At 40.8% G+C, this 11,669-nt stretch overlaps 1 protein-coding gene across 2 annotated transcripts in view; it reads left to right on the top strand.

The window, feature by feature from the left end:
* LOC108755477 (hormone receptor 4-like) overlaps window positions 1–6,617 on the top strand; it is a 16,011-nt gene extending 9,394 nt beyond the window's left edge. For both annotated transcript variants that reach the window (XM_018498504.1, XM_018498503.1), the window contains 2 exons: window positions 2,905–2,982; window positions 4,215–6,617. In XM_018498504.1, the coding sequence (XP_018354006.1) occupies window positions 2,905–2,982; window positions 4,215–5,285 (1,149 nt within the window). In that variant the 3' untranslated portion in view covers window positions 5,286–6,617. The remainder of the gene's footprint in view (window positions 1–2,904; window positions 2,983–4,214) is intronic.
* The last annotated feature ends 5,052 nt before the right edge of the window (window positions 6,618–11,669 follow it).

Genomic DNA, 11,669 nt, shown 5'->3' with positions numbered 1-11,669 from the left:
TATCGAAAAAATGAATTCTACACAGTTACTACATACATTTGATTACCTAATAATATTTTAATATAATAAGGGGAAACTGATAACTAATATGAAAACAATTTATTTTTCTAATGCATTCCATCTGACTCAACTAGCCCCGGGACTGGAATAATTCGATTAAAATTATTAAAATAAAGATTAATGTATTTTAAGCTATATCTTTGGCTACATATTAATAAAACTTTTATAAAAAATATATTTTAAACACAAACATTCGCTTCGCAGGGCAAAACAATGCTTCTTTTTGTAATTTTCGAGATTGGACATGAGAGAACTAAACTTATTATATAACATTTACCACTGAGAAAAATCTCTTTAAAGGAATAAAATTTTGAGTAAGTACTATAACAGTCATCACTAAATGAGTCGATGATGATACAGTTCCATGCTGTAGTTAGTCTACTATTCCCATCCGTTCATTTTTTAAAAACATTAACAATATGCGATAACAAAGACACGTAAACAAAAAAAATCTGTTGGACTTTATTAAGTAACTACACTTACTACCTAAGTATAAATCAAATATCTCAGCCAATCATATACGATTGTAAAACAAAAACTTTAAGAATGAAAATATTTACTTAGGTGTACAATTTTTTAAAATTGTGGCATAACTTCTATCACAGATGTGTTCGCAACAAGATGTTACAGCAGACTTAGCGACTTAGTCACTGCTCAGACACGTTTATGCGTGTTTTGTTTTTAACGTAGCCTCAATTATTCTATTGTACTTACCCCTATAGTCTGACCCCGGTCTTCCCTATATCTATACGTAGCATGCGTGTTTATTGATGTAAATATTACAGTTAATGCGTACATTAGCATCATTATGTCGAAATACCTTTTCTCACGCTTTAGATCGCGTAGAACTTCACATTGAAAGAACGATTTTCTTGAAATGTATAAACATTTAGCTAAAATTAGGCTATTAAAATATTTGTGTGAGGGAACTCAAGCGTGATGAACAATATATTGTAAAAATTTTAATATTCTAGCAATCAACACTTCCATATAATTATCTTAATAGTCCAATAAAATTTATTCTCAGATCTGTATTTAGCTAAATTTTTAGATATACTAAAAATTTAGATATTTTTAGAATACTTCAACAAAACCGTTCTTTCCGTGCACCAGAAATGCTCGCTCGCGTAATCGTTTTCGTAATCAAATCGATTCTGTGCGAGGGGCGGCGCCTAAATCCGATTGATCCAACGTATATTATCTTGCGAATCGCCGTTATCTCGCGTTATACGGACGTACACTCCGAAACGGAGAGTTCAAAGCAAACCGTTATGTGTAAATATTCACCATTCGTGCAAGTCGCACGATAAAAATCCGTCAAAATATTAATGAATCATAAAATTTACTTGGGAAAGTTATAAATAGCCGCGAGCGCGACGTCCCATCCATATGATACGGCCGCGACGGGCGAAGAAGAGTTTCCAGCGAGTGCGAATCTCACACGAGCGCCTTTTGATTATCCCTGACAATTACCGCTCAGACAAGTAACGCGAGCGATCAATTTCTCGTCGCGTTACGACAGAACGGCAGCCGTTACTTACTGCAGCGCACTCTTTTCGTGTGGGAATCGGATCCGTGCGAGTCGCGCATCCTCCGCTCTTTTACCCGCGCACAATCCGGCGCGTTCTCTTCTCCCCGTGCCTTTCTCGCGACGAGCCGCACGTCCAAGCTCCCCATGGAGGAGCTAGTAATGACTGGCTAACTAGGTTTTAATAGGAAGACGATTTCTCGCAGCGAGAAAATAGACCCCTCGCTCGCGCGCTCCTCGCTGATCCTCGTGCGTACGAGGCAAAAAGAGCCTCCTTCTTCTTTCCCGCGCGACATCACCGCGTCGAGGATCCTCCATAGCGGAACAGATGCACGCTCGCGTTGATTACCGACTACAATGCGCGGATCGGCCCCGCGATTGCATTATTCGACAACAGATTGTACGTAGTTCAGGATATTCGACGCGAGATCGAATTTAAAGATGAGAATCCCCCTTCGTGAATTTCCTTCATTCCTTATTGTTAGACTGCAATCGATTGTGGCAAAGGCTACAGAAATGAATTTTTTTTTTTTCTGAATTATTTTTTATTTTTAACGTAAAATAATGCAAAATAGAGGAGAATTATTATGTTTAAAAATGACGTATAGCAAAGAAATAACATTATATGATAAAATTTGTTAATCTCAATTTTTATGATAGTGGAATTGATCCGAGATACTATCACATGTACGAGGTTCCTGCGATTCTTTTTATAAATATATAAATTGGATAGACAAGATACTTTACGAACATTTTACATGTTACAATATTACATTTATAATATAACGGATGAAAATATAATGCTTATTCATAAAATCTTGATTAAATTTTGTAACTCTAATGGTTATTTGAAGAAGATAATGATTAATTGATATTTTACACATACAGATAAATTGATAACAATATCCCTTTCGAGAATAATTTATTACATTTGTATATTAAGAGAAAATACATACATTGGAAATATACCGGAAAAAAATATATTTTAGTAGATTTCTTTTTTTATATCATTTAATAACGCAAGTAAAGTTATTAAGAAGATATACATATTTACCATATTTATTAAATTGTCTCGTTTCTTTCCGATCATGATGTCATAATAGAGCTTTGTATCGAAAGAGGAGGCTCCGATCCTATATCGTATCACAGTACTCTTCGTTGTTCCGAGCATCTTGCGTTTCGAGAGCATGCATTAGATCGAGAAACCCTTCCGTGATTGGCAGATATTGTGCGGGGATCAGGCACACGATCGTTGGGCATATTCTGAACGTCCTCAGATCCCGAGCGTAACCACATGTCGCATCTTTTTGTTGCAGATGAATCAGCTCTGCAGGGTTTGCGGAGAGCCAGCCGCGGGTTTTCACTTTGGGGCCTTCACGTGCGAAGGCTGCAAGGTCAGTATCTTCGCGTTTGCTATTCTTCCACAGCTATTCATCCGTATCGTTATTCTCTAGTAACAAAACAAAAAAGGAATGAAGAAAAAGGACAGAAAGAGAGGGATGACTCGCGATCCGTTACGTTTCTCGCGACATTTACACCGGAAATTACGTAAATCGCATAGAATCGCGTAGTAACGAACAAAGCGCAATAATATCGGATATATATCACTTTTTCATACGTAAGTCGAGCTCTCGCATCGGCGGCAGTACAAGAATATCCTGATAAAAAATTAATTACCCATAATTACTCGTTTATAAATTTTAAATAATCTTTAGTAAGAATAAAAAATAATTTTTCAACGTATTTCAGAGGTATTTGACATATTTGAGTTCGAATCTGTAGAAACAGAGATTCCATCAGGTCAAATTTTTAAAATGCAGCATATTATTTTAAGATATATAATTTTTTTTTTTTTTTTTTAGCACTCTTGGTGCGACGAATTATAAGCAAGGCGAATGTTTCCAGGTTCTGATGATAATTGAGAAACATGATCAGGGATATTGGAATGGAAACCTGCTAAGTGACTATTATTGGTTTGTAATACGTGAAACCAATCTAGTCGTGTAAAAAACAAAATTTGAACTTTCAATACTTCTTGTTTGAAAGTGATTTGTTTTCTAATTTTAATAAAAATCTTTGCTATATGTATTCTCGAAATTTTTTGGAGTGGAATCTTATTCTAAAGAATAAAAATTGAATCAGTTTTCAATCTTTAAGAGTGAGATTTCGCTGTAGAAGAGTAAGAATCAGCACTCTAAAAGTTTTAGAGAGTATATTGAAAAAAATGTCTTTTCTTATATTTAAAAAACCGGACCTGATGGAAATATTTCGAGCAGATCAAACTCAGAGCATCGAAAATTATCCTAGAAATTTTCTACGCTTCTGCAAAGAACTTTATAAATTGGTGTAATTCATTATCAAATTAAGAAATTGTTACGCATAATTAATCGGAACGGATCTGTGTGCCGTTGTGCAAAGGTTAAATTGTATCTCGCGAGTACGCGCGATTTTAGCCAAAACTTGTAGATTTTCGCAACTGCTAAGAATCTGTTTTTTTACCAACAGATAGCTAAAATATTTCAACGCGCGTTTCTCGGTATACCTGGTCTCTAATAAAGCGAAAGCGCAAATCGATTACGACTGACCACCCATACAATGCGCCCCCATTTCGCTTTCTGTTGTACAGTCCTTCTTCGGGCGCACCTACAACAATCTGGGTAGCATTTCCGAATGCAAGAACGGTGGCGTCTGCGTGATCAACAAGAAGAATCGTACCGCCTGCAAGGCATGTCGCTTGCGGAAGTGCCTGATGGTGGGTATGTCCAAGTCCGGCTCGCGCTATGGCCGGCGCTCCAATTGGTTCAAGATACACTGCCTGCTGCAAGAACAGTCTCAGCAAGCGCAAAATCGCCTGATCAAAGATCCCAAGTCCGCGTATGAGAAAGCGTTCGGCTCGTTAGACGCCGCGAATAACAATAATAACAACAACAATACCGAAAACGCCAGTAACACTAGCGCTAGTAGCATCGTCGGCATCGTCACTACGGCGACCACTACGGCGAACAGTTACCATCATCACCTGCACCACCATCACCATCCTGATCGATTGCCCAAGAGGGAGGACGGTGCGCTCAGGCCACCGGATCTTCCGGTGCAGCTAAGGTCACCGCCCGACATCCCGCCGAGAACCAGCCAGGAAGCGATCCTGAGGCCTACCGATCTTCCAAGGGCACCGCACGAGATGCTCAGGCCCGAAGTTTCGAGGTTCCCCATGTGGCGGGGTCCACCGTTGTTTCATCCAGCGCTCACGCACATGCAGCTGCTGAACACGCCGTTCTTTCCGTTTCAGCAACGCTTCATTGTACCTTACGTGAATCAAGTTGGTCCGCCGCAGATGGCGACCAGTTTGTCGAGCTCGTCCAGCGAGAGCATCAGTCCGCGATCGACTCCATCGCCAACGAAGAGAAGCGAAGAGAATCGAGAGTGCCGCGAGATCGATCGCGAGACCGCCGAACGAGATCGATCTCCTAGAGCAGGCTCGATAGAGGTCGCGTACGATAAGAATCTGACATTCTTGCGATCTCTCGGGCCAGAGCAAGATGAGCCAATGGATCTCAGTATGAAGGACACACGGACAGATGGACAGGAGGTGGATGCTGGCAGTATGGAGGAGGAGGAGGAGAAGTCGAGCAACGGCGAGGAAAATGAGCTTCTACAGGACACCGGACCGCCCTTGGATCTCACCCGAAAGACATGACCTCGGATACCAAACGGTGCTCGCTAAGTGCTCAAGCAACAAGAACTGAATCCGATCGAGAAAGGATCGTCGTCGTCGTCGTCGTCGGTGTCACCCCCGAATTCACGTGAATAATAGGGGGCAAGGTCGTCGAGTCGATTCGTTGAAATAAGAAGCTAACGATCGAAGGCACTCGATCCCCGTAGCAGGAGGAAAGAGAAACGAGCGATCGAAGGGAAAACAGAAAAAAAAAAAACGAATCGATGGGAAAACCGAAGGAAAAAGAAGAAGGTGAGGCGAAGAGAAAGGTGAGGAAGAGAATGGAGAAGAAACACGCACGAATCATACGAGATGCGGAGAGAGGGTGAAAGAAGGTACAGTTACATCGTAATAACGCGGCGAGCGAGAAGCACGGCCGAGTGCAAAGGTGCCTTGGCGCAAGAAACGAGGAGGAGACTCAGGGGGAAAGAGGAGTAGCCGAATACGATTACGTTGGAACGACACGAGAGGGAAAAGCAGGAGGAAGCGGGGAGAGCGCAGCGTCGGCCTACGCCGAAGAAGAAGAAGAAGAAGAAGAAGAAGAAGAAGAAGAAGAAGAGGAAGAGGAGGAGGAAGAAGAAGTGCCGCGCGTAGCCAGCCGGCATAAACGGCTTTACGATCGGCGATCGTCCGATCGATGAAAATTGCTCAAGCCGCTCGGTATTAGCCGACAGTCGACACACAAGTCTCTTTTGCCCGGTCGTACCCCGACGCGGCAGGTGCACATTGACGAGAAGCGACCGAGAATATATCGGCTCGCGATACATTCTCTTTCGTCGGAGAAACGCACGACGGACGTATCGTGCCTTTATGAAGCTGGCATCAGATTATGCGCGACTCGCGATTCCGGCCGTTCGTTATTTGAGTCTCGTGCATATTGTGGACAGGTAGATCCGTCGCGTTCGTTATTCGTCGCTAATTCATCATTCACGCTGATTCGCCAGCGCGGAGCGGTATATCGACGAAGTTAAGAGGCGTGAAACACTATCGGATCAATTCATTCGTGATCGTTCGTGTATAGAGCTGCGCTATGCGAACGAACGAGGCTACGAATCGCGAATCGTGTGGCAGGGTTCACATCGGCGAACCGACGAATCATTTCCACTACGGATCACGAACCGCGAATCACGAATCACGAATCGCGCATATCGTTTGCACCAAGCTTGATGCGGTGTGCCTTAAAAAATACGGCGGTAAAAGAAATATCGCCGGTGATAGTTTAACGTTAAAACGATATGTAACCGTTTGCCGTAGCGTGGCGACACAACGCACGGCGGGATGGCCAGTGAGTGCTTCGCGCGTATATTATTGCGCCGACGAATCGTTCGGTAGTGTCCGGTGGCTCGGATCGAGCTCACTTCGATCCGTGCACTCGCGTCGGTTTGTCCAGAAAAAGAGAAATCGACGGCGATGCAAGTGATCGGACGACGACGATTTGGGCGCCGGATATATATTGTGATTCTGCGAATTCCAAGTGCTCTTAGTACGTAACTTATGTATATTTTTCGAGAATCTTGTCGGACGAACAGGGATGATATCGAATCCAAGCGCGTGGAACCGTTCCGAAAAGCTCTGATCGTGTCGATCGTCCGCAGTAGGATTCGCAGTTGCGTTTAAGTACAAAAAAAAAAAGAAAGAAAGAAAGAAAGAAAGGAAGGAAGGAAGAGGAGAATATATATAGGAGAGATGCGGTAGCCACGATCAGACGATACGCGCGATGGCATGGGCACCGTTTGAGTGTCCGAGTCGAGAAAAAGAGTACGAAATGAAATAAAGAATATTGTATACTTAAATGTGTGTAATACCTTGATCGCCGTTTCCATTAAATATCCCTCCACGACTCATCGATCCCCGATCCTCCGTCGCGTTCTCAACGCGAGATGGTATTCGATTACTTACGCCTCGCCGCGTCTCTCACATTCCACGCCGCGCCGTTATCGTACGCGCGCGTTATAATATTTATACGTAGACGCGTATCATCGTATCTGCGATGTTATTTATCTAGCAATAAATTTGTCCGTCTTTGATATACTACGCAAAACACGTTTTCCCGATAGTTTCACGCCGACGCGACGCGACGCCTCGGGAAGAATGATGCGATTCCCCCGTTCAGAGTCGAGGACGTCGAAAACGCCTCGACAATAAATTTTCTTAAAAGTTCAGCAATAAACACGCGAGTATATCGATCGTAAGGTTTCTCCTCCTAAGGTCGTTTGACCGGGTCAGCCGGAGCTCCGTTCCGCGCGCGCGCGCGCGCGGAAAAAAAAGACTCCGCAGGGGACGACGGCGGGAGCGAAACAAGCGCGCGAAGCGACGTACCAGGAAATGGATGCGTACGCGGAAGTTTTATTGCTAATTACGTTGTACTCTTCGAAATCGAGATGGTTTCTCGTCGGTGCGTGATATTCCCGCGCGGATCCTGATAATTTATGAATATATCCGTGCCGCCGCGAGAGAATCTTCGAGGTGCCGCAGACCTCGAGGAGAGATCACGGCCGGAATTTACGTTTTCGCGACGCGACCTGTCCGTAGAGATTTGTCTTAAAGGAAAGTTTTCGTCTGTTTTAGAACGCGACCTCCTTCGCGAGTACATTAACGCATTCTTTATCGATGAGCTATTATTAGCAATCTTATCATCAACCGCGATTGGTGTCAAACACTTTGTGTCTTACGGGGAGGAATAACAAATATTTCGATCTTGTGTCTCTAAATGTGGCTTCAATATTGTAATGTATTGATTTTTCAAGGTACGCTACTTCGTATTATACATCGAATACTTTGGATTTCAGAAAACTATACTAGACAGCAAGCAGTCCGATGTGGTATTATTTTCTGTTTAATTTATGCATGGCCTCCGAGTAGCTTCGCGAGTATTTGCAAAAGATACTTCTCTCTAAGTTAGACTAGAACGTAATATATGTCTGGCAACATAAATTGTGCAACGCGAAACGTGCAAGTTCGCAAAATCATGTTTGCAGCTCGCAAGCCCCGACACGAGATCTCTGTCAATATTCTCGCGGACAAAATGGCCTTCCCTGTGCTAGAGCACTTAAATAGCACTTCGTACATATTGCGAGCATGTTTTCGCATATATCCAGTGAAAAAACAGACGGTTCATGTTTGCCGTCGCGAGATAATTAGTACCGAATTTATGAATCACTTGACATGATCCTTGAAAAGATGGCGTGATCTCTAGCTAAACTATTTCAAAATATTTCTACGCTGTCGAAGATGTAAAACTTCAATTACACCGATCGACAATGATTTTATATTAAATGAATATATAATTTTAGTTAATTTTTATATATTTTTAGTCCTAATTCTAAAAATAAGATTCAGAATTTATTTCATAAATTACAGTTTTTTTTTTGTAACCGATATCTCTTTTTAAAAATTTATACATTTTGTAACTAACAACACAGCTCGTTGTATGGGACCTTTTTCTTAATTAAAATGATTTATTTTTTGCTTAAAGTCTTTTATGTAGAAAATCGTGTTAAGTTCAAACCATTTATTTATAGGATTTAAGTAGAAGAATTTTGTAATGCGTCATATTTAAAAAATCCTATCCTCATAAATTTAGCAAACGGAATTCAAAATCAGCACAAAAAGAATATTTTAAGAAACACTCTATCACATTAATTTAAAATAAAAAAATTTTGTCGATCAGTGCTATCCATTGTATTTTTGTGAATGCATATAACAATCTTTATTCTTCTCGTAATCGATATAATCGATAAATTCGATATAATCAATGCCGCTTGTGCTTTGGCCCAATAATAAATTGAACGATGGCTGCTTTTAATTTAATGACTACTTTCATTCAATTTCTTATCTCGATTACGGAAATTTAGTCGACCCTTTAATTCGCCGCGCTATTACAGCATCGGCACCCTGTTATACGCGATATTAAACAACGCAATGATTCGCTCGGCGATTACAATTATTATCATTACGTCATTATTTAATGACGTACACGCGAAATACGCCTGACGCGAGGCGGGCTGCGAATTATCGTTAGCGCGGGATTCCCCCTTCGCGACGCGCCATGAGCGACGAAGCTACGTCTAGCGACGATTTCAACTAGTAGTCGCCTCTACTCGTGTTTCCGCATTTCGATTCCTCTGCAGGGTCTCCTCGACAGTAGTCACGTGTTACATTGCGAGAGTATTCGCGAGTGACGCGCGAATTGTGTGTGGTACTGGCAGCATAGTGCACGCATCTCCGCCAACGAGGTGTTCACCTGCGTGCACCTGCGTGTACTCGCGTTCACGCTCGTAACCTCGCGACTGTAAAATGCCGAGTGGATAAGACTACTGCTTGTTGACTTAGGCAGCCGACAAGAGAGGCCACTCGATGTCCATCCCGCGAGCACTTCCTGTCGGGTCTGATTCAGGTATTTCGAGGAACGGGCGCTAAGAAAAAGTATGAGACGAGAACGATATCACACGTAGCTATTCTCCAAGCTCAATTAAAACCGCGATACGATTTTATTACACGTCTTTTAATGTCCACGAGCCTTTTACGTAATACGTGCATATCTCGATAGAATTTGAGATACACGGTGGTGAATCGTAGAAAACAATAAAAACTTAGCTTGTTCTAAGACAATCTACAAAAACTTTCGAATTTGTGCAAAATAACATAATAAAAAAATTAAATTAAACAGAGAAAATAGTAGCAAGAATACAATTAAATCATTTTGTCGAAATCATATTGAATTTATTTCGAATGTTATATTAATTCGAGTTTCTTTAATAATTCTCTAAAAATTTTTTATATTCATATTTTTTTTAATTATTTCAAATATATATAATCCTAATTAAAATTATTAATTGTGTTAAGAATTTCTAATTTTGCAGTTTTCACATGCAACATTTGAAAATTTACAAACATAATAAAAATGAATTGAAATATACTCGAAATATACTTGTAGTAAATATATTTATTCCTATTTTTTTACGTTTAGCAAAAATTCAGTATAATAACGAAATGTTCTTTCTTGATAATTGATTTGAAAAAAGAGTAATTGATCGTGTCACAGATGAAATAATACGTACGTCGCATATGTAGTTGATGAGAATTTGTCAAGGCAATAAAAGTCGTCATATCACACACATAGACACACATACACGTATCAGGAAATTTCTAACAGCTATGATCAGACGATCGATCGGTTTAAGATGTATAATATCAAAAAGCGCGTGGAGTGCACATATAAATCATTAATCACGTCTATCGGGCTGATATTGTCGAAGAATTCGATCATTTAATCATCTTGACACCTTGTCGAACGTAATATCCGAAGATATTCGTCATTCAATCGTCCTTAAACCTATGTTAATTCCTGCTCTGACTTTTTATACGAATTTTTAATTCTTCTCACGTCGGATCGTATAATATTCATTCTACTCATACACATTTCTTCATCTATTTTTCTGACACTAATCGTTCTGAAGACACGACTCTTCGCGGCTTCGAAAAGACGGTTCTCTTTTATTAGGTATAACAGGATAGTAATAGTGCGTTTAATACGACGGCACATCGCAAGGATCGACATTAATGTCAGCCGTTTTTATTTCCGCACGCAAAATCATCCTCCAAGTTTTACGTTCTCTGTACAAAGTTTTCCGTACTGCTGTTATTCTTATATCGTTGAATAATTTTATATAACAATCTTTTACGCCGTATATCATCCGAGCCGTAAACGTTCTTCGCGCATGTTTTTGCGATGCGTTATTTATCCATCACCGATGCGCGCAACGACGTTATAAATTAACCTTCTATTTATCTATTAATCCATCTATTCGTACGAAACGTCCTTCTGTGTTAATCAAATCAAAGATCGCCGATCGATTTAATTATCTTCGGTAACGCGCGTTGTCGCATTATCGAGCATCCCGATTCTCTATGCATCAATACAATTTTAACTTATTTGTTTTCTAGTAATTCTTGCGCCATGCCAGATATATCTTTCATCGTGTGAATTTTTCTCATCGGTATGCCGTTTTATTGCCGAGGACGACCTGAGCGACAAGTCTAATTCTGCCGGACTGTCTCTTTCCATTTACACCTGTCGAGTAATCAAGGTGTTATCGACGTGTCAAAATAGATTCTGTCTCGAGGATACGTGTTGCCAGACATTTAAAAATCACGACCACGTCACTGCACGATCATTCAGGAGAGAGAGAGAGAGAGAGGGGCATACTTGATTTTTTATTCTCACAACTTGAAAACCATTCAATATCCACAAGGCATCTCTCGGATTATGAGAGAATATATAGTATAACAAATTATGCCCGTTGCTGAGTGTTTTTTCTCGTCTCTTTTCGTCTCGCACCTTTTATTATACATCTATAATCCATC

Source organism: Trachymyrmex septentrionalis, unplaced genomic scaffold (genome assembly GCF_001594115.1).
Source record: "Trachymyrmex septentrionalis isolate Tsep2-gDNA-1 unplaced genomic scaffold, Tsep1.0 scaffold87, whole genome shotgun sequence".
In the NCBI taxonomy this organism is placed as follows: domain Eukaryota; kingdom Metazoa; phylum Arthropoda; class Insecta; order Hymenoptera; family Formicidae; genus Trachymyrmex; species Trachymyrmex septentrionalis.
This window is presented reverse-complemented; position numbering and strand designations above follow the sequence as displayed.